We start from the raw sequence: 23504 nt of genomic DNA, 5'->3' as shown, positions 1-23504 counted from the left end.
AATGAAGAATAGCAGGTCTGAGTCTCTTCCCAAAATGGAGGGTAAACACTAAGAGACATCATATGCCAATAAGTAAAGACAAGGTAGTTTGAGGAGAGAGAAAGCAGTAGGGGAATCGTGAAAGGATTGGAAAAGGTCATGGACCTGAGCTGAGCCTGGCAGGAAGCAGGGGTACTAAGGATTAAAGATGAGGAGGACTGAGCAAAAAGGCATGGAGGTGGGAAGTGGAGTCTGGGAATAGTGATACATCAGTTTAGTTGAAAAACTCAGTGTAAAGGGGAATAATGTCACTCTTTACATCTTTGATGCACTGTTCACATTCTGTTTTGTGCTAAAGATTTATGTTCATATTTTTTGTTCCCCTTCAAAACTGCAAGATGAAATATGAAGCTCACTGGTCTTGAATGCAAGAGACTTTGGTTCAAATTCTCGAAAAGGCACTTCCTGTGTGACCTTGGACAAACGGCCTCAGTTTCTTCATCCATAAAATGGGCATAATAAAACATTCAGGAACTACTTGATAGTGGTGTTGTTCAGAAAGTAGTTAGTAAACAACCTATAATGAGTTACTTTCCTCCTTTCATTGAAGATATGAAGGCTATGGGTATGGAATATTGTATGTATTGTTAGACATCATAGTTTTGCAAGTGCTTTTCTTTTCCTCTTATAAATCTTTGTTGATAGGGATGACTGGCTGGGAAAGGGGAAAAAAATATATTTCCAAATGAATGTGACATAACAGCAAAATGTCTCAAAAATAAAAAGTATTTTTAAAACTTTAACATGTTGTGGAAATGTAAACTCTCTTCTAGACTTTATAGCAGAGGGTGGGAAGGAGGAGTTTGCGGGGAGCAATTGTTTTGAATTCAGAAGATTGGTAAAGAGGACCCCTAACTGACATTTACCAAGATGTGCGTCTATAAACAAGTTACTGAGGATTGTATTTGCAATACCTCTGAATTCTTGGGAGGAAAGTGCTTTGTAAACCTTAAAGGATTATAGATACTCCTCATCTTTGCTCTCTTCCTGTTCCCCCCCTCCATTCCTTACACTTAATACTTTTTTAAAAGTTTGCTACATTTGAATCTCTTACTTATGCCCAGACATCATCTCTGCTCTCCAAATAGTCGCTCAGGAAAGGACCCCCCCACTCCCAATCCGATCCCTTTGGTCCTCTCTCTATATATATTTTGTGACAGAGAAAGGAATAAATGCTCCTTTTAAAAGTCATAGGCACCATATATCAGAGGTCAGGTGAAAAAAAACAGCATTATTTCTACAGGAGAATATCTACTAGTGTCCAAGTGATAGTTTTCTCTCCTCTTCCACACCGCCCCCACCCTATCCCGCTCCCACAGCCTGAGACAGGGTCAAAAAATTCCCCACACTCCCACTATGGTGGCCTTGGATTGGCAACTGCCCCAGGAGGACACACTGCTTTCAGTGGAGTCAGTACTTCTGGTGAAAGCAGAGTAGTAAGAGGGTCCCGGCTGGAATCTGGCCTGGGATACTTGTCGTTTGCCCAGCAGCCCCCAAAGCAGGCAAAATCCACATCCACCCCACCCCATCTTCCACCTCCTCCTTCCTTCCACCTACCACGTCATCGTTATGGGTTGGGCCCACCCAGTCCAAGTCCCTGAAATTACTTGGACTCCCCACCCCCACCAGGAAGGGAGATGGCATTGCCATTGTGCCTCCTCAAAGCTCTAGTCCCGGTAGCACCACTGTTTTCTGCCGACTGAAGCCTGGCCATTCTTCAAGGGCACCAGCCGCTGGGTGCTTCCCCCCATCCCCACCCACCCCCACACTGGCTCCAAAGAAGGCCAGAGAACCTCTGAGCCACCAAAACAACCCTTTCTGGAGGTTTTAACCCCTAGGGCACGAGATGGAAACACTGACAGGGAAAGTGTGGCTGTGGAGTTTACAAGGACCTTGTAGGGGAATGCTTGGCTGGCCACCTGTGCGCTCCATCTAAGTACACAGACACACACACACACACACTCACACACATTTACACTTATTCTTGCGGGGTGGGGAGCGCGCTGCGCACGCACCTATACAGCTATACAAACCCGGACGGGTGTGTACACACACTCACACACACAATCTCAGAGCCAGAGACATCCGCCGCCTTTCCATCACAGAGTTTGTTGGATAAGCGTCGCTGAGAACCCGCCCGGGCCCTCTCAGTTCGGCTGCTCTTCTCCTATCCCTTCCACGAAGCCCTTTATGAATGAACTCCTAGAGCAGCAAGTTTATTTTTTTATGAATGGGAGCCCAAGCCGTGAATGAAGCCCAGAACCAGGCCTTGCGTCCCGATTGGTCCTGGTTGCTGGGAAACTCCGCCCCCGGGCTCGGACGGGCTACGATCCTGATTGGCGGGCGTGTCCGGCCCTGGGGTTTCATTCACAAAAGTCAATGAAACAAAGGGAACGGGGAAAGCTGAGCCCGAGCTGAAGGAAATGCTCCAATCGGGGGGTCCCCCGGGCACACAACTGTCTGCTCCAGCCGGAAAACAAGTTGGTGCGCTTGGGACTGGGGACTAAAGAAGCCTTGCTCTGAGTCGGACCCGGAGTCCCTACTTCCCAATCCGGGGACATGCTCTGGACCCCAAAGCAGCAACTACGCTGACGCCCCCTCCTCAGGTGAGGGTGAGGGGAAAGGGAGGGGGAGGAAGAGTGATTCCCCGCCCACACACACACACACGCACACACGCACACACACGCACACACACGCACACACACACACACACACACACACACACACACACACACACACCGCACAATCGCGAGTGCATACACATGCTTTAGCAGATTTGGGTGGGGGAGAAAAGGGGAAGCAAATATTGGAGGTCAGAGGGGAGTTGCTGGACCAGGAGCCCAGGTATCCAGAAAAGAGGTGGTGGGTTGAGTTACTTGCATGAGGATGGTCCATCAGTCGCCTTCCCCCCACCCCCACGCACACGCGCGCGCACTCACACGCGCACACACACACACACACACACACACACACACACAAAATAAGTCTTATGTAACCGATCCCAGCAGTCCAGGGTTGCCGAAAGAAAGGAAAGGAAGGATTGTAAAGCTTCCGAGAGCAGGTGGGAATTTACTTGGCGGGCAGTGGGGAAGTCCTCATTCCCTCCGGAGGTGAAGAAATTTGGCCATCCCACCTCGGGTCCCCAACTGAAGCCAGTGGCCTTCCCCTCTCTCCCAAGCCCCTTCCCGGGCGGTCTGTGAGCGAAGCCCCGTTCCCACTCTCCTCCCGCCCTCCCCCCACTCCTACCCCAGGTCTTCCCCCCCACCTTGGTGGGGCTGAGGCTCGAGGTCTGAGGGAGGAGCCGAATGGAGCGGAGGATGAAAGGCGGATACGTGGACCAGCAAGTGCCCTACACCTTCTCCAGCGTGAGCGCGGGTCTCGGCCCCTCAGGCACCGTGGGCACCTCTAGCCCCTGCCTCCTCCGACACCCCTCCCCAACTTTCCTCGCCCCTCGGCCATCCCGGAGACCTTTCCCGCACCCCCACTTTCTCCCCTCCTCTCCCCATGCATCCCAAGCAAGGACCAGCTCTTTGCCAGTCCCCGGGGACCTAGCTCAGACCTCCACGCCCCAGCCCCGTGACCACCCTTGGTTGGTTGCCTCCGCCCCATACATCTCCATCCCCCAATTCCACCACTCTAGAGGATGACTCGGGGTCCATTGGGCCCTTCTCTCCCCCCCCCGCCTCCCCCCACCCCCAGAAATCGCCCGGAAATGGGAATCTGAGCCGAGCTCTGATGGTCACACAGGGGAAACTCATGGACCCTGGCTCCCTGCCACCCCCGGAGTCAGAAGGTGAAGTGCCAGATTCTGGGGACCCGTACCTCCCCCTACCCCATCCCATACCACACCGCATCCTCCCAATCCCCAGCCAGGCCTTCCAAATAAATACCCGGGCTCAGTATGTAATCCCTCCCACCCACCCACCCCCCCCCCCCCCAACACTTGTGGCATTTCCTTTCGAAGGACAGAAGTATTATTTTCCCTAGTGCTCCCCACTTCAGTGGACTCCTTATGCCTCAGTGCGGGTTGGGAAGGGGGAGCTCCTCCGCTTTGAGTTCATCTTTCGGGTCTTCCCACCCCACCAGCACCTCCCCATCCCATTTTAATCTATTCACCCCTCAGATCTCTTCCAGGACTTGAGCCAATTCCAGGAGACCTGGCTTACGGAAGGTAAGTTTGGGGGGGGTGTGGTTGCTCGTCTTTCCCTCTGGCCCTGTTCCCCCACCCCTACCTTTCCGCAGTTTTGGGACTCCCCCAAACCACCTCCTTCTCGTCGACTTTTCCCTTTCCCCCCTCCCCCCCCAAGTCGAGTGTGTGGACATATATACTGATGTATTTATTTTCTCTTGCCCTGAGCGGGCTCCTAAGCTTGTGTAACTAGGCCTGGGGATGAATCAGACCATTGTGCGGGGTATTTGCTTATGAATGGAACTTGGCCTCAGGCCCATTTTCCTTGTTGAAATTTTCATTTGCAAAGTCTGCCTGGCCCCGAAGGAAGACTGAGGTGTGTATTGGGGTGGGGGTGGAGTGGGGAAAGGAGCAGTTAATTTGTTACTTATCTTCCAGAGTTTCCAAAACACTGATTCTTCCTACCCCCTCCCCCATCCCACTAGACAATCAGCTATTCAGTGTGTAAGACAAAAGAAGAAAAAAAGTTGAAATTATTCACACCCCCCCCCAATCTGTCCCTAAATTCCCTTGGTCATAAATCAGATATTTCTACTTTTTTCCCCTCTTTCTCCTCTCCACCTTCCAAGTTACATTCTCCCATCCGTTTTTTCCAATCGGAGACTAGAGGGTTTGATGGCTATGATGGATGTATTGTGTTAAGGTCAGAAGATGTATTTGATAGGGTAGAATCTAGATTTGGGTGTGGTTGTTTGATGTATTTCACCTAGGGCGTTTTGGAAGGGATAATTGATATATTTTAATAAGATCTGAGAATATTAGATTTAGAAGTGGACAGGATCTTTGAGATCATCTTATTTTGGTTGGCATATTTCCATAGTTTTGTTTTGATAAAATTGGTGGCATGTTAGTGGGTTTGTTTGTAAACATTTTGGATGGTGGAGGCTGGAAGGATTAACATTCTGTTTGAAGCTCATTTCATTTTAACATCTTGGTGATGAAGAAACAACAGAAATTTCTATGGTGCTTCTCCCTATTACCCCTCAACTGCGGGTATCTTACTCAGATGACATTTTGGAGGTTCCAAACTACAGGCGAACTTTGGGGCAAGTTGAAAAGAACTTTTAGCTAGATAACTGGAACTTTAGGGATATAATATAAGTAACACTTTTCTCCTAACCTTAAATGTAGGCTAAGTAGATCACTCACTGTCAGAATTACCATTACAGACCCAGAATCATATACCTCTGTCCCTATCACCTTCTCTCCAGGGTTTCCTGGACCTAAAGTGGCAGATTAGCAGGGCCATGTTGTCACTGCTGCAGTGACAGTTTTCGAGGTTTCCATTTTCTTCTTCATTTCATTCATTTTTCATAGTTTGACATCCCTCTGGCTTGCCAGGCTGGAAGTCCCCAGTTCCTGTGACCCTAAAGTGGCAGCACCCCATGATGTTGCAACAAGGAAGATTGGGCTCTGAAGTTGGTTCTGGAATCAGCCAGTGACATCTGTGGCCTAGGTTTAGGGGTTCCATACAGAGGAAACCTCACCTCTTGACAAAAAGGTTTAGGGGTACTTGAGGGTAACGGTCCCAGGGAGCACCTATGTGCATACATGTCTCTATGCTGTGGGTAATGTTCATTCTGCTATCCTGAAGTCCCTGTACATTCAGATCCAGTGGGTGGACAGTGTATGGCCAGAGAAGGGGAGGGAAGTATAAGAAGCAGGGGGAGGGGGCCTGGGATCTCCCTGGTTCCCTTTCCCTTCTGAGGGAGCGGCTCCGATTCCCAGCTGGAGATGGAAGGGGCCTGAGGTGGGGATGCTGAGGCCGCTCACTCACACTCTCTCTGCGGAGACAGATGCAGCTGCCGGGGCCATGTCCCCCTCTGCTGCCAAGTCACCGTCCTGGCCTTCTCCACTGTCTCCTCCCACAAGGTCAGTCTCCCCTCTTAGCCCAGGAGGGCCCTGAGATGGTGTGTATATGTGGGTAGGGAGGCTGAAGCTTGAAGGATGTGGCGGGGGGATGGGCAGGAACAGCTCCTTTGAAAATTGGTGATTGTAGGGAATCGGGGCCAAATGTGGGATGATAAGCCATCCTACCTTCCCCATCCCCATTAGTAGGGGATTTAGGAGTCTACTTTACCTCAACCCTCCAGGGGCAGAATCCGCACATTTCTGCTGAGGGGTGATCTGCAGTATAATCGGTACCCCACCACTGCTGTGCCAGGGCCAGGGTACCAAGAGGTGGGCAAAGGGATCATTTGGTCTGAGGGGCCACTGAGGTGAAGGGATCAACAGCTTAGAGATGTTTGTTTCAGGGTGTGTCTGGGTGTTCATAAACGGAGGAAAATGATAACAAGGACTTGAAAGCCAGTGTTTTGTGGATCTTTGCCTTGAGCAGTGCTGGAAAGGACCTCCATTTTCAGGGTGGATACCAGGACTTGAGATGTTGGTTGGAAAAGGAGAAAGTAAGAGAAATACCCTGAAGCTGGGTCAGATTTTGAGGAACCGTCTGGCTGGTGGGGAATGAGGCTGCTGACCGAGACTAAATAAGGTTTCTCTTCTGGGGCTTTCAGCGGCCAGCACTAGGTCACAACTGAACTTGGGATTCTGTTTGGTTGAAATGAGAATATTTCATACGGCTTCATGTGTCCTATGGATCAAGCCTTCTGTATTGAGATTCCCTTCTTGATATGAACCACTTTGCTTTCCTTGACCTATGGGTATACATGTGTACCCTGATTGAGGTTCTGTGTGTTTATAATTGTAGCAAGAGTTGACCAAAGGAGTTAAGGAATGTGCAGGAATGGATTTATATCTTCATCTGTGTGCACGTATGTTTGTACATATGTTTATGGAGGTAGTTGTTTCTTAGGGTATGCTATGTATTTATTTCCCATCCTCCTCCCTAGTCTTTACCAGTGCTCCTTAGTTTTATTTGCTGGCTCTCTCTCGTATTATTATTAGGGACTGTATTCCTCCCCGCAGTTTAAGGAGAGATGGTTCCCTATAGAACAGAGGCTGGTTTTTGGGGTGTGCATATGCATGTACAAGTCATATTCAGTAGATGAGTTCCTGAAAAGCTAGATGGGAGGCTGCTGAGGGTAGTGAGACAAGACAAGTAGTTGTGTAATAGAGCAGAGACTCTGGAAAGGGGATCTGCTTGCTTCCTTTCTCCCCATTGTCCCCTTGGAGCTCTATTGCTGGGACTCAGGTGGGGAGGATCCTGAGAGATCCAACAGAGGATAGGTGCAGAAGCCAGGGTAATATGCAACTAGACCCCTCCATATTTCCTACAGATAAAATGGTGCTGTGATATGGAGACAGGTAGAAGGTATGGGGAAGTCATGTGGATGAACAGCTAACTTTGTCTGCCTTCAAGATGACTTAAACTCTTACAGATTGTGGGCTTGGAGACCCCCTGCCCCCATGAATCCCTGTCAGGCATCCTTCCATATCCCTTATCCTTCTAACTTTTCCCCTTTTCACACTGGTTTCCTGAATTGCATAAGACTTGAAGAACATTAGAGCATGGAGGGACTTTGGAGGTGATTTAGTCCAACTCCTTCATATTATAGTAAAGCCCAGAGAGAAATGACTTGCCTAAGGTCACACAACCAATCATTGATTGAGACAGGAAACAAAAAAGTTTCCTCGGATCTCTTGCTGGCTTGGCAGTATCCACTGCTCAGAGGAAGTCATAAGAGCATGTTATTTAGACCTGAAAGGGGTCTTATGGGATCATAGCGCTAAAGACATCAAGTATAACCCTCTTGTTTATCTGCTTTGGTGTCTGGCTGGAATGGGACAAGGAAATCAGAATTCAGTCAAATGAATACAACAAATAAATCACTGTTATCTCAAGACCAAAAGTGATCATTGAAGAGAATGCCTTTGCTCTTCAGGAAAGGAAGTCTCCGTGTCTTTGTTATTGTCCTGGCTGTAAATCTGCAGGTGAACAATTCCATCCCCCATCCTCTTGGCTTCTCCTGCTGCTGTCCCACCCTCCACTCCCACCTGAACTTTTTGTCCTAGTGACTGGAATGGTAATGATGATGATGGTGGTGGTGGTGGTGGTGGCGGCAGCTAGCATAGCACTTGAGGGTTTACAAAGTTCTTTACAATCTTTGATCCTTGTAACAACTCTGGTGGACACATGCGCTTATTATTCCTATTTTTAAAGATGAGAAAATGGCTGAAGGAGGTTAAGTGTCTCAGGCAGCCTTTGAGCTCAGGAGTTCCTGACTGTCCCCTGAGACTCCTAGCTCTCTTTAGGTATGGAGGCATAGACAGATCGTGGAGGGCTTGGGGGATGGGAAGCTGAGCAATGAAAGACTCCCTGTAGTATTACCACTTCTCATCCTGTTTTACCTTACTCTAACTGTAGCTTCATTTATTTCTTTTAAAAGAATTAAATCTTTTTGGGAGGAGGTTAGAATCCTGGAAACCTAAGATATTAAAGCCAGAAGGAATTATAATCTATTCTGGCCCCATAACCTTATTTTACAAAGGGAGAACCTAAGGCCCAGAGAAGGGAAAAGGCTTGCTTAATGTCACACAGTTAGTGGCTTAACCAGAACTAGGTGTTGTTCAGTTGTGTCTGACTCCCTGTGATCCCATTTGGGGTTTTCTTGGCAAAGATACTGGAATGGTTTGCTATTTTCTTCTCCAGCTCATTTTACAAATGAGGAAACTGAGGTAAACAGGATTAAGTGATTTGCCCACAGTCACACAGCTAAGTAAGTGTCTGAGACCAGATTTGAACTCAGGAAGAAGAGTCTTCCTGACTCCAGGCCCAGCATTCTATCCACTGTGCCATCTAGCTACCCAGACAAGACTAGAATAGGAGTTAAGTAGAATTCCTCCCCTGGATAGTGTCAGTCACAGCTCTTTAAAACCTGAGTATGAATCAAAGGATGATAGGACCTATGGAGTACTGCAATATGGGCTTTGGGTTCAGGTTAGCATCACTCTTAATGGAATAGTGGAGGGAGTGACGTTAACAAGGGCAGCCCTGGCCCCATTACCTCAGTGGAAACAGCTGTTTAATGAGGCCCCACGGGGGCTTTGAGTGCGTCACTTTTCTCTAGGCCCTGTGCCTCCACTCCCCTCCCTCTCTAGAGACCCTCCTTGCCTAAGTGGGCAGGGGAAAGGGGGAATAATTTTCTTCACCTTGTATCCCATTACTCTTCTCCTCTATGCAGCTATGGCCACCATCCCACTTTGAGTTTGGAGATAGGGCAAGATGGGAGTGGGATGGAAAAGAGAATAAGGGGTATGCCTCCACCAGAACAGATAACACTCATGACTGGTCCATGTAGTCTTGAGTCTTTAAGGTCTTGAGGCATCCTAAGTGTCAGTAGATGAGTCCCTAAAAAATCTGGATATGTCTGTTTTCTAGAAATGTACTTTAGAATCATAAGGGGTAAAGCTAAAGAAGACCTCAGAAGCCATTTAAATCACACACACACACACACACACACACACACACACACACACACTTTTTACAGATGAAGACAAAGTCCCAAGGAAATTAAGTGACTTACCTGCAGTCACTCAAAGAAGAGAAAGGGAATAAGCATTTATTAAGGCCTACTATGTGTACCAGGCACTGTGTTCCCAAACCTTTATAGGTATTATGTCATTTGATATTTATACATGTAGTATCAGGCAAAATCTGAACCCAGATTCCAGAGTCTGTTTTTATTTTCACACTGATTCCTGTAATCATTTCTGAATTATTTTACTTTTTCCTTTGTGATGCATGGATCTATACATGCCAGTGGCTGCTCATATGTTGATGGCCACTTCAGGCTTTCCCTCTTTTTGGGTAGCCCATGACTCTGTAAACCAGATGTACTAGGCATCTCTTCACTTTAAAGAGCTTGGTGGAGAATTGATTTTTTTTAACATATAAATAAATAATTATGTATAATTTATATAATAAATAGTATATATGATAATTTATATGTAAGCAAATCATTATCCCCTGATTTTTCTGTTCTGTATGTTCTCACTTAAGAAACATCTGTAAAAGTACAAAGAAACAGCTGTAATGTTCTGTCCAGGACTGGGAGTGTGGGTAGGGGTTGTTCAGATCTTTAGAAGTACAGTAGCCCCCCCCACTTTAGAATTCCAGCTCTTAGCACTCGCTAGGCCAATGTGGGCATCTACATGAAAATGGTCTGAGCCCAGGGGCTGTCTTGACTCCAGCTGGACCAAATCTGACCTATCAGACAGAACAGGCCTTTTCCATTTCTACAACAGTTGCAGGGTCATACTACCTCCTGTCTCCAACCCCATGTTCCTTACCTGGAGAGTCAGAAGCTTCTTTGCCTCCATTCATTTACCCAGCAGCCTCCTCACTACACTCTACCTGGGAGGTATTAGCATTAGATTCAGGAGGATGGGGCTCTGCTTTCTGTTACCCACAAAATAGATTGCTTCCACCCACTCTACTATCATTCTGCTCCAAATTCCCTACAGCTGAACCCCCCCCAATCATCCCCCATCCTCACACCCTTAAAGCTTGTGCCAGCTTGTCAGACTTCCAAGCTCCTAAGACTCTTAGAAACTCCAGCCAGGTCCCCTCCACACCCTGACACAGCAGTAGATAAAAGGCCTAAGGCACCCTGCCCTCCCCCATTTTGGAAACCCCAGTACTCCCTCATCCCATAATTCTCCCCTGTTGCTCCCTACCCGAGCTTCTAAATACACAGGTAATGCCCCCATTCCCCACCCTACCCATCCATAACTCCTGTAAATTCTGAGTTAGGGAAAAGGAGGGGAAAGAAGAGGAATAGGGTTGTTTCAACTTCAGGGAGTGGGGGAAGGAGAGAAAATAAATCATGTAGGAAAAGACACAGGAATCTCCTCAGACAGGTTCTGGGAATGCTTCTCCAACAATACGAGTCTTCACCTAAGAGGAGAAGGGCACAGAGGGGCTGAGTGGTTTCAGGGGCCGAGGCCATGAGGCAGTCCCCTTTGTCAGTTAGATGCATCTTGTCTAGCCCCGGCTGCTACTAATCTGCAAGGCCCTTTTGGATGAAAGTGACAGATCTGGTCACCTTTCCCTCATCTCCCCAGCCTTGACCCTGGGCTCACATGGGAGTTCCAAGCTCATTCCCAAACCTTCTCTCTCTACAGCTCAGGTTCCCGACAGTGATGAGCAGTTTGTGCCAGATTTCCACTCCGAAAACTGTGAGTTTGTGGGCCCTGTTTGGGAGAGAGTTAGAGAGGAAGGAATAAGCCAAGGGAAGTTAATGTATACATCAGACCAATCCATTTTCCCCTTTTCTCTGATAAAAGTGTGGGTAGGGGAAGGATGCCCATTTTTGCTGTATAAACAACTGGCACAACAGCCAGGTTCTAACCACCAGTCAAAGTACCTGACCAGAAGGAAGCTCCAGGGAGAGGAACACTTCTTTTATAAGATCAACAATGAAAAAACAAGCATTTCTCAAGTGCTTTATTTATTTCTCATGTGCCAGGCACTGTACTAAGTGTTGGGGATACAAAAAAAGGCAAAAACACATAAACAGTCCTTATTCTCAAGGAGAATGGACAGTTAATCCCAAACAGCACATAATATGAAATATTTGACTCTGGATTCTAAGTATTTGGCTCCAGAATATAATGAGAGCCCTATATATTTCCTCTTCTCTGCCTCCATTCACTGAATGCTCAGAACCCAGCTGATTATCCACAGATAATCAAGAATATGGTAGGTGTAATGTTCCAGCTACTATTGAGCTCTAAACCAATCAGTCTGAGATTCTAAGGTTCATTGTTCAAGTGTAACACAAGAAAGCCTTCTTTCCACCCAGCTTAAGGTATAAACAGTTTAATGCCTTAAGTGAGCCAGGATGAATATGATTATGAAATTACAGATTTGTTTGCACAAGTTCTCTAGAGTTTGGGTTTGTGTTGAATATTGAACTTTAGGCAGTGTCTTTGGCTAATGTCTAACTTTAGCATTGTCTCTAGCTAATATCTAATATCAGACAGTCTACCATTCGTTACAATGTCCAGCTGTGCATATTTACATGTTACTCAGAATATATTTGCGTAGCAATATTAACCTGTGTTTTGGGTTCAGCCATAGAATGTGGGAGCTGAAATGGAACTTAATCATTTAGTACAGCTTCCCTCTCCCCCTGCATTGTTTTTTACTGATAAGGAAACTGAATCTCAGAGAGGTACACTGGCTTACCCCAACTAGCTAAGTCTTAGATACTTATATATTCACAGGAGGGAGGGAACCCGTAAGCTACTGATCTCTGATCCTGCTTTGCCCTACCCCATTCAGTAGCTTTCCACAGTCCCACCACCAAGATCAAGAAAGAGCCACAGAGCCCTCGTACAGACCCGACCCTGTCCTGCAGCCGAAAGCCGCCGCTCTCCTACCACCATGGTGAGCAGTGCCTTTATACCAGGTGAGTCCCAGGATGGGGATGGAGAGCCAGGATGGAGGGAGAGGGATATGGAGAAGGGAATTATGGGAGGAAAATGGGAAATCATCAGTCTGGGAATTGTAGCAAAAGAGATGGAAGTCAGACACCTTAAAGGACTGACTGCCCAGAAAGATTAGCTGTGAAAATTATTTATTGGGGACTGGGGAGGAGGAGGGGCATCATCTTTCCTCATGAGAAAGAACCTCATCTCGTCTGTCTGAGCTCCTCCAAAAACCTACCTTAGCAGAAAGAGGGGACGACTTGGGTGGGAAGATGAACTAAACTAGAACAGGCTGAATTCAAGGAGCATATTAGCCACAGTAGAGACAGAGGGTCTTGATATTTTAAACTCCTCCACATTCAGCAGCCTCTCTCCTCCCATCCCTCTATTTAATGCGGGGCTGTGACCTCACTATCCCTGGGGAGTGTGTGAATGTAAGGGGGAGGAGGGAGATGGAGCTGAGAAGGACATAATGATAATAATTTATACTGGGAGAGCTCTTTAAGGTTTGAAAAGTGGCAGGTTGAGGAGACTGTACAGGGCTATGCCCAGGAAAGCTTACCTAATCTCTCTTCTCTCTCACTCGTGTCTGCCTGTCCCTAGTGCCTATGACACCCCCAGACAACTTACCATCAAGTCTCCCACACACAGTGCCCCAGGACAGTCACCTCTGCAGCACTTTCCTCGGGCAGAACGGAATTTCTTGAGGCCCCCAGGGACAGCCCCACCCAACCCCAGCCATGGGTTCATCATGGAGCATAGGTGAGTGGAAGATTTGGTTTGGGGGCCCAGAGTACCAGCATTCAGGGGGTTCCCTCTCCCTCAAGCCTCCACCTGGCTAACTTTCCCCCAGGCAGTGTGGTACAGTGGATAGAATTCAGATGTAAAATGGAGGGGTTATACTCAGTGATTTCTAAGGTTCCTCCCAGTTCTGAATCTGGAATCCTGGGATCCAAGGTAGAGGAAGAGGTATAGAGCAAGGGAGACCTGTACTTCTATCCCAACTAACCCAGTTCCCCAGCTCTTGAGGAAAGTCCCCTGCAGAGGAAAGAGAATAAAGGGAGTGGAAAGGAGGGGATCAGCTAACATTCTCTTTTCTCTCCCCTCTTCTCCTCCCATGTCCCACCCAACCTCCATCCAGTTCCATTTTCCAACAGCCCCCAGAGCTATGCCACTCCTTGCCATCCTCCCAAGGTGGGGGCCGGGAACCCCCTACAGCCTCCTACCAGCCCCAACTGTCGGAGCCCTGCCTGCCTTATCCCCAACAGAACTTCAAACGTGAATACCACGACCCCCTGTATGAGCAGGCAGGTGGGGGTTGGGGCAGCAGCAGCAGCAGCAGCAGTGGTGGGCACAGGTACCCAGGGGCGGGGGTGGTGATCAAGCAGGAACAGACGGACTTCGCCTATGATTCAGGTAAGAGGAGCGAGGGGCGGACAATATGTGAAGTGGGAAAGGGAAGTCTAGGTGTTAGGGAAAACTGTTGTTAGTGAAGGTAAAGTGGGAGGGGGTAGTGGCCATGGCATGGAGGGAAGGGACACAGAAAAGTAAGCTGACTTTGCAATTAAGCCCGCAAGGGTCCAGGAAAAGAAATATTCAGCATTCTGCCCTCTGGACCTCTGATGATTTTTTTTTTTTAATTTTAACTGGACCAGGGCCTGGGTTTATCAGCAAGATTGGGTTGGGTTAGAAAAATGAATGAATAATCTCAGGATTTAGGGAACTGGATAGAGGTTTGCTGAGGGTTGGTTTCAGCCCAAGGGAACCTCCTGCCTCATTCCTAATTTCCACAATTTAAAGGAGGGAAGGAGAGAATTGTTTGCATGTATATACATACACATGCATGCAAGCATACATATATTTATACACTTATACATACATGTATATATTTATACACCTATACATATACCAGCCTATACATTTATTGTGTATGTACACACACACACACACACACACACACACACACTAAACCAAGACACTCGACATTCCTTTCTCTCCCAGGAAGGGTACCTCTCTCCTGTAAAGCAGAAAAGGAAGTCTGGGATGGAGGCAGAACAGTGGAGGGAAGGAGGGCGGGCGGGCAAAGCTCTTGCCACTGACCTTCAAACACTGCTGGAGTGGAAGGGGATCGGGTTACATGCCCTTGAACTCAGGGCCCCTCCCCCTTCAGCTCCCTCTGAATGGAGTCAGGAATTCCATTCACAAAATGGAGGCATGAATGAGTCCACCCCCCCTTCTCCATCCCCTGAGGTGTCAAATTTCTCTTCTAGCTCTTCTCTCATAGGTGAGAATGGGGGGAGGAATAGTCCCGGAACTGTCTTCTTCCATCCAATCACTCTGGGTGGGGGGAAGCCTGATGCCTGAGAAGGGAGGGGGTGGGGGAGGAGGGGGAAGACACCCCCCACACACAACCCTCGCCCCATGGCTTGTAAATTCAGGGGGATTTGTCCAATAGAAGCAAGGTTCCGGGCTGTTGTCTTCCAAACCATTGAGACAAAAAGCTCACCACTCCCTCCCAGAATGGGGAAGTTACGTAAAAGTCCATTTGGGAACTTAATCCACCCTACATCTGCCTCTTCCTAGGGACCCCCCTCCCCACCCCAAAGAAGATACTTAATCCTTTTCTCTGGGAGCTGCTGATCTTCATTCATGCTCTCCATTCCTCCCCCTCTATAAACAGGAAATAGCCGCTCCCAGAGGCTTCCTCTGGGGTTGGAATTATCCTGGCCTCCTTTCAAATAGAGGGAAAACCCGACTCAGCAGCACTGCATGATCTCCAGGCTACAGCTGCCCTCTGCTCACTGTCCCAGGGCTGTTCAGAGCAGAGACTGCAAAGAAATTGGGCACCCAAATAATGGACAACCTTTTGGGTGGTGGTTATGGGGAGCAAAAGGGGGTTACCAAGGGCAGAAGAATTAGAGGGATGCAGGTTAGACATCAAAGAGGATTTCCTGAATGGGAAGGGGGTTGCTTCCCCAGCCCACCCCTCAACCCCCAGTCTTCCTTGACATAGATGGTTTCTTCCCTCCCCCACAGATGTCCCTGGGTGTCAGTCCATGTACCTACATGCAGATGGCTTCCCTGGCCCCTCCCCAGGCGATGGAACCATGGGTAAGGCAGCTCCCCCTCACCTCCAACACCTAGCCCCAACCTTTCTCCCACCCTCATCATACCAGCAGCCAGAATCGGAAAATATCAGCGATGGAAGCAACCTTTAGGAGATCTGGCACAAACCATGTTCTCTCCCGTTACTGTTCCCCTTATTTTACAGCTTAGGGACCCAGTGGCTAGAGATATGGACCCAGAAAAGTCAAATCCAGTCTCAGCCGCTCCTAGCTATGTGATCCAGGTGAAGTCACTTGGGCAAGGCATCCTGTGCCTCAATTTTCTCATCTATACAATGAGGATAATAACAGCCTCCACCTCCCAAAGTTGCTGTGAGGATCAAATGAGATACTATTTGTAAAGCCTCAGAACACTATGTCAATGCCAGTTATTATCGTTGTCTTCATTATTAGAGTATTTGAGGTCCAGAGGCAGCAAATATCAGACCCAGAATTTTAACCCAGGTCTTCTGATTCCAGATCCAGTATTCTCTGGACTCCAAAACCACCGTAATATCTCAGTGTGAGATGTTTGTTCGCTCTGTGGAATCTCATTTGAGTATCCTTCTGTCTTCCTCCATCTCCCCCCTTCTTCCCTCCCTCCAGTATCTCATCATCAGCACTTACAGGATTATAGATTTAAAGCTGGAAAAAGCCTCCAGGGGCCATCTAATCCATCTCCTTTATGATAATGATGATAACAATAATTTAACATTTATATATAAATAGCATTTATATTGCACTATGTGCCAGGCACTGTGCTGAATCCTTTACAATTATTATTTGATCCTCATAACAACACTGGGAAGGTAGGCACTATTATTATCCCCATTTTACAAATGAGGGAACTGAGGCAAAGAAATAAATGTAAAGTGACTTGCCCAGGGCCACACAGCTATCAAGTGTCTTAAGGCTGGATTTGAACTCATGTCTTCCTGACACTAGGTCCAATGTTCTATCTGCTGCACCACCTTTACAGATGAAAGAGCTAAAGTGGTCAGACTTGCTCCAGGGCTTATAAATTGTATACATCAGAGGTGGTATTTGAACCCAGGGTCGCTGACCCAAGCACCAATTCCCTTTACATTCTTATCTATTCTATCACACTGCCTCTATCCAGTAAATGGGTTGGAGGGGTCTGAAGCCTGGAATCTCCCAAGGTCCTCTATTTTCTTTCTTTCCCTCATCGCCACTTAGGTTATGGTTTTGAGAAGTCTCTTCGGCCTTTCCCAGAGGACGTCTGTGTGGTCCCAGAGAAATTTGAAGGTCAGAGGGGGGGACTGGGAGGGGGCAGGGAGGCAGAGGACAGTCTCCCCATCCCTCATCCCCGTCTAAGCCTCCTCTGCTCCAACATAAGGGCAAAGTTGGGAGTCTCCTTTCCATCTCCTTCCTCTCTAAAAAGGGTGTCTCAGAACCTAGGGAGGCCTCCCCTCAGCTCCCTCCCTTCTGCCATGTTCTTCACAGGGGACATCAAACAGGAAGGTCTAGGAGCATTCCGGGAAGGACCCCCGTACCAGCGCCGAGGTTCCCTACAGCTCTGGCAATTTTTGGTTGCACTGCTGGACGACCCTTCTAATGCCCACTTCATTGCCTGGACAGGCCGAGGAATGGAATTCAAGCTCATCGAACCAGAAGAGGTGAGTGTCCGTGAAAAGAAATAATTCTTCAACATCCACTTTTCTTTTGTCGACAACCTCTTTTCTATGCAGTCCTGGGAATGAGGTTTAGGGTAGGGGTGTCTACTGGCTGGTGCTTAGCTACCAGGCCTGACCATGTTATATGAATCAAGATCAGGCATTTTTCTTGGACCACCTCCTCCTCCCCTCTCCTCCCCTTCTGCCCCCTGCCCCTTCTAAAAGCAGAGGCCTCCTGACCCCCACCCCCACCCCCAGACTAATTTGCCCATCTCTCCCAGGTTGCCCGGCTCTGGGGCATTCAGAAGAATCGTCCGGCCATGAATTATGACAAGTTGAGCCGTTCGCTTCGTTACTATTATGAGAAGGGGATCATGCAGAAGGTTGGATTCACCAAAGGGCTAAGGTTGAGGTGGCAAGTGGTAGGAGTGGGGTGGGAGGTGGTGCCAGGGCAAGTGTCCCATGAGAGACGATGGAATGAAATCAATAGCTTAGGAGAGGAAGGAAGTTGTGTTGGGGTGGGGGCAAGGGGGGGTGTACATTCTTAACACCCCCTCCCAAGGAAGTCGTTGATGGAAGGGCAGGGCAGAATGTGGAATTAATAGTTTATCTGGCAACCTGCTCTCCCACCTGCCCCCAACAGCTGAACTGGTCAAGGCATTAAGATTGAGAGGTTAGATCAAGGTTTCCCAAGCTATTTTTGCTACAGGAAACTTGGGCTTTAAATATATTGATGGAAATGATGGGAATGAGGCTGGGATAATGGAGAAATGAGAGACTGGGAAGGGGGAACAGAGATAATTACATTAATCTTTCCTCCCCACCTCCAGGGGGGGATTATTATCTAATAAGCAATTTTGATGCATAGGAAATGTCATAGTTAACGTCCTAGGAGAGTAACTATTGATAGCAGGGACAACGTAGAAAGGGAAGGCCCTGACTGGGGTGCCCCCAAAAGATCACTTAGCTCTGGTGTCAGAGGGCCTGAGTTCAAATCTAGTCTTTGCTGACTCTGGGCAAGTCCCTATCCGTACCTCCCTGTGCTGCTGACATCAAGCTTTCTTATCATCTGTAAAAAGGTGAGCATTGGACTAAATGGCCTTGAAGATGCCTCTCAGCCCTAGTTTACATGCCTGTATTTTCTCATAGAATTGCTGGTCACATCTTGCAGAATTCCAGAATGCTTTTTAGGAAATGCTGGTTTGGGCATGAAGCAAAGTGCAGGATCAGGATGCTACAAGGGCACAGATGTAGACTTGTTACTTCCCAGGAAATCTCTTAGCACAAGAGAGAGGATTTCCCCCATCCCCACTACCTGCTCTATTCAAAGTGGGGAGAAGGCCATCTTGCCTGGAGGCAGGGGGGATAGGATCGTCCCAACCTCTCCATCCCATCCCCCAGGTGGCTGGTGAACGCTATGTGTACAAGTTTGTATGTGAGCCTGAGGCCCTCTTCTCTCTGGCCTTCCCGGACAATCAGCGCCCAACCCTCAAGTCTGAATTTGACCGGCCAGTCAGCGAGGAGGACACTGTCCCCCTGTCTCACCTGGACGACAGCCCTGCGTATCTTCCAGAGCTTGGGGGGCCTGTCCAGCCCTATGGGCCTAAGGGTGGCTACTCCTACTAGCCTCTGACATCTCACCAAGAACCCACAAAACCCCCAGGTGGGGGCAGGGGACACTATTCTATGACCATCCTCTTTGTACATATGGATAAATTTGGTGTTGGCAGGAACTGTTTATTCCCTTCTCTGACACTCCAGGAAATTTTGGGGGGCAGTTCCCTAGCCCTGGTCATCCCCTCTCCCTTTCCTTCCCCAAACGAAATGGAACCCTCCCATGGTGCTCACTCTAATGGCTGGAGAGGGTGGGGAAAGATCTTGTCCAGAAGTATAAGACTCTCACTTTTCTCTACTACCCAGAGGGCTTAGCTCAGGCTCTCCCCATTTCCTTCTCAATGGCCCACCCACCTCCCTTTTTCCCCAGTACAGAGAGCATTCAAGGTTTGCCTCTATCAAGTAGGTCAGGGGAAAGAGGACTGAATCTCCCCACTGCCTCCAGTCCCAGTGGATCTTTGAGGTTCAGAAAGCTCCCATTGGGTCCCGTGAGGAAAAGCAGAAGGCCTCGATGTGCCCCCTTATCCAAAGACCAAATTCCCAGATTACATTTCTGTTCCCTACTCCCACAACAACCTCTTGGTTACACTGGGTCCCCTTGGGGTCAATAAAATGCTTTTTGAACTACGGAAGTCAGTGGCCTTCTAACTTGGCTAGCTGCCCTTTCCCTGCAGGTGGCTGATGGCAAACTCACTCCAGCTGGGTCACCGGAGGGTCTAAGGTCCTGTCGTTCCATGAGGGAGGGGTTTCTGTCCAGTCTTCAGGAAATGAAGGCTGAAGGGGTCTGCCTCAGGCTGGGTAGCTTCAGGATGGGCTGGAGAGGGTTCCCTGCTCAAAGGAGAGCATGTTATCCTCTCCCCCACATCCATGTCCCCTCTTTTCTCCAGATCCAAATAAAGGCCCCTATCAGGCTCTGTCAGTCTCTGTGTCCTTCACGTGGCCAGGTCAAGTCCTATTCTCCCAGGGCATGGACTGGAGAGAGGCTGGGGATAAAGGTTTCAGAGAAACACGTAGAACAGTCTAAAAGGGTTGCTCAGAATTTAGGGGTTCCAAGGTATTTTCTTCATTCCAGCTCTAGTTTCCTGGCATGTTTTGACTGATCTTGTTTCCTTCTCCCTTCTCAACCCATTCTTGTCCACTCCCACAATGCACAGGTACACCACCGACTTAACCCTAGCTGGCTTCTCCCAGTGTAGGGAGCAAGTCTGGGTTTCCTCCCACCACTTCCAGGCAGGCTGAGAGGGCCGCCTGTCATCGCTGCAGGGGGCAGCAGGATGTGAGGGGGAAGCCAAAGTATGCCCTGGGAGTTAGGCCAGTGAGGAGTTGGGTAAGACAACCAAATAGACATGTGTACTTCCAGAGAGGAAGGAATCGGGAGGAGGAAAGAATTTTCTCCTCTTCCAAATTTGGAAGAAACCTGACTCCTGGAGCTAAGTTCAGTATGGGTGGGAGGAAGGCTACAGGGGAAGGAGGTGATGAGGAGGATACCTGAGCCGTGTGTAACTGAAACAGGTGATGTTGCTATGGTGGGTGTGAAGGTGGGAGGACAGGATAGGACCAGGAGGAAGAACCAAGATTAAACAGAAGCCCCCCCATTAAGGCCACACCCAGTTTGGGGAGGTGAGGAAAGGGGAAGTCAGAAACAGGTGATCACCAGATAAATCTCCATTTTCAAACCTCTACAACCCCATGAAGCAAAGAAGGCATCAAGAAAAGCTGGTTAACCAAGTCCCTGGAGATTCAGTAGCCTAGCACAGACGCAGCCTTGAAAAGATGCTGTAGTTGGGCACAAGGTAACAGCTTGGAATGGGGATCCTTTTTCCTTTGGAGAAGGGAAGTCAGATTAAGAGCCACACACAAGTCAAAAACATTTCACTTTATATCTCTGAGGGGAGGATTGCTTTGGATTCACTTGATTTTAAAAAAACATAAATCTTCATTTAATATACAAATAATCAAAATATACATCAAAGTCCCATTATGGTCAGAGGCTACACTAAGGGGAGGGAGAAGATGGAAAAGGAAAAATATTACAGGGAGAAGCAGAAAGGAAAAGAGAAGAGGGGGAAAAAAGCCAACAGAGTGAATTAAATTGTGAATCAATGGCCCTTGAAAAGCTAATTGTAGGATCAGCCATTGCTCACTGCTCTCTAATCCTCAAACTTTGAGAAGCTTGACCAAATTAATGGGAATCCACTGGAAGGAAGCGATCATCTCAGATACAGCCAAGATGGTCAAAGCAAGGTTACTACAGCGTGAATGAGATCTAGCTGTGGGCTGGAGGATTCCTTAGCCCTGTATACACCCCACAAAGCTCCAATATACACATGTATATGCAGGCACATGTGCATACACAATACAAATGAGATGAAAGGAGCAGGAAACTCCCAAGCTTGGGTACCTGCTGGGCCACTGAAAATAATAGACTTTCATAACCAGGAAGATTCCAGCTCCCAGCATGAGACCCATATCCTCTCCCCAGCCATCACCCAACGTCAGGAAAAAAACAAACTGAGGGAAGGGAAACAAGCACCCCATTGTGCAAGAGCTACAGTCCGATCTTGACCGCAGTTCCTGGGAGCACCATCTCTGTCCTGAAATGGACAGGGTGGGGAAAGAATCTACACAGGCCCCAGTTCCACAAGCCATGTTGATCTTTCCTGGAGGAAGGTCAGAAGGGCTTGTAGACTCAGCAGGACCCCATCGTGGGCGAGGGGTGAGGAGGCCACGAGGTTGTGTCTCACCCAAGCTCTCCAAGAGGAGGTAACTGGAACACACACAGAGCTGGAGGCCAGGAGGTATTCTGCATGGCCACCCAAACCACCACCCTCAGCTGTCTTTGGACTTGGTAGGTGGCCGACCAAGCTGCCCCTCCCACTCATGAATCAGAAAGTCACATATTGCCCCAGTAGCAGGATAGCACTACTGAGAGGGAAAGGGGTAGCTGTTACTCAATGACCACAAGGTAGGATGATAAAGGAGTACACTTCCAGCTTTGTCCTGACACACCTGATTTGACCTCTTATCATGCTGCCAAATCTGGGGGGAAATAGGGAGGAAGGTTGCTGGGCTGTATTGCTCTCTGCCCAGCCTCCTCTATCCTCTGGCCACTCTTGGCCTCACTTTGCAAGCTTTACAAAAACATTAGGTCTCTGTTCCTAAAGCCCTCAAGCTAATTTTCTCTGCTGGTCCCTTCCAAGGTGAACCCAGCACGTTTTAGATTCTTCAGGGCCCAAGCTTCCCAGGCCCCTTCAGGTTCACACAAAAAAGGAAAAGGTGCACCTAGTGGGGAGAAGAGAAGGAAGCTTCCCCAACACCCTAACTAATTCCTGACACCTCAGCCCTGAGCAATGGCTAACCGGGGAATCTTGCCCAGCAGGTGGCCTGGGATTTTCAGAAAGATGCTCAAGAGTCCAGCTCAACTCAGGGGCAAACCACAAAAAGATGAGCAAGAAGGATGGCTCAGACACAGACACTAATAAGGTCACACTCTCTGATTCTAACGGCTGCTCCCCCACAAATTAGCATCGTAGAAGACTGGAGGATCTAGAGCTGTAAAGGACCTTAAGGATCACCTAAGCCTAATCTCATTTAATTGAAAAGGAAACTAAGGCCCAATGAGTTTAAGTCTTAAGCCTGCCCAGGTCACATGAAATGTAAAGCCTCAGACCTCTGACCCTGCCTTTACACTGCAAGGAAACCTGGAAGGGGGGACTCAAAGTCAGTGATGGAGGCATGGCCAACAAACAAGACAGCACTGAGGGGAGATGTTTCTGTTTGAGAGAACATGGCCTTAATGACCACCTCAAGTTCAATGTGGAGAATTTAGAATGAGTTAAAGATCAGTGGTACCTCCAGACACCAACAGCTTGGACAGTGGAAGACAGACAGATGCCAGGCCACACCATGGGTCTCAGAGACGTCCTCTCCTGAGGTCACTTCTAGGGAGACCAGTTCTATTCCCCAGCATCTCCCAAGCACAAAAGCAGCTTTCACATGTCAGTGTCTCATACAGGTGCTGCAAATAGGGCAGTGCTTGCCCTTCTGGGGCTGGAAAAAGAGCAAACCTAGAGGAGGCACACCCCCACAAACACCTGGAAATTCAGGTCCTGCTTTAGAAGAACCTGGAGTGCAGCTGTTAAGCATCTACAACCCATCTCCAAGAAGGTGTTTGTGTGTGCATGTGTATTTTGCCACAGAAAGCTTCTTTGTTAAAATTCACAAGAGTTCCTGGGGGAATATTAGGTCTGTTTTGTGGAAGGGAGTGATGGGGGTAGAAATTAAATAAAATAAAAAGTTGTGATGTTACCTAGCATTTTTAAAGAGGAAATAAGACACATTACACATTGTATAAGGGGAAAAACCCTCTGCATTCAACATCTGTAACCACTCAGACCCCTAGACTGAAGCACTCTGCGGAATGGATGCGGTTAATCACTGGGGTGACCTATAGTTCTTAACTATGCTAGAGACAGCGCTGAAAGACAAGACTGCCAGCCAGACGTGTGCATCCTGCCCAAGTCCAATCCAGGC

At 48.3% G+C, this 23504-nt stretch overlaps 1 protein-coding gene across 7 annotated transcripts; it reads left to right on the top strand.

Annotated features, from left to right (window-relative positions):
• Positions 1-2417: 2417 nt before the first annotated feature.
• Positions 2418-19603, top strand: ETV4 (ETS variant transcription factor 4). Of its 7 annotated transcripts, XM_072646626.1 has the most exons (15): positions 2430-2645; positions 3291-3404; positions 3739-3832; positions 4163-4210; positions 5546-5646; positions 6025-6100; positions 11312-11365; positions 12474-12600; positions 13223-13381; positions 13761-14035; positions 15656-15730; positions 16921-16989; positions 17188-17360; positions 17639-17740; positions 18759-19603. In XM_072646626.1, exons 5-15 carry the CDS (start codon positions 5614-5616, stop codon positions 18981-18983), a joined length of 1368 nt encoding a protein of 455 aa, XP_072502727.1. In that variant the 5' UTR covers positions 2430-2645; positions 3291-3404; positions 3739-3832; positions 4163-4210; positions 5546-5613; the 3' UTR covers positions 18984-19603. The 7 variants fall into 7 exon arrangements, with proteins under 7 accessions (XP_072502723.1, XP_072502727.1, XP_072502725.1 ...); XM_072646622.1 differs by lacking the exons at positions 5546-5646; positions 6025-6100 and having other exon boundaries at positions 2418-2645; XM_072646624.1 differs by lacking the exons at positions 5546-5646; positions 6025-6100 and having other exon boundaries at positions 2513-2645; positions 12477-12600.
• Positions 19604-23504: the final 3901 nt, after the last annotated feature.

Source organism: Notamacropus eugenii, chromosome 2, assembly GCF_028372415.1.
Source record: "Notamacropus eugenii isolate mMacEug1 chromosome 2, mMacEug1.pri_v2, whole genome shotgun sequence".
Lineage (NCBI taxonomy): Eukaryota > Metazoa > Chordata > Mammalia > Diprotodontia > Macropodidae > Notamacropus > Notamacropus eugenii.
Note: the sequence above shows the minus strand (reverse complement) of the source record. Positions and strands in the feature narration are given on the sequence as shown.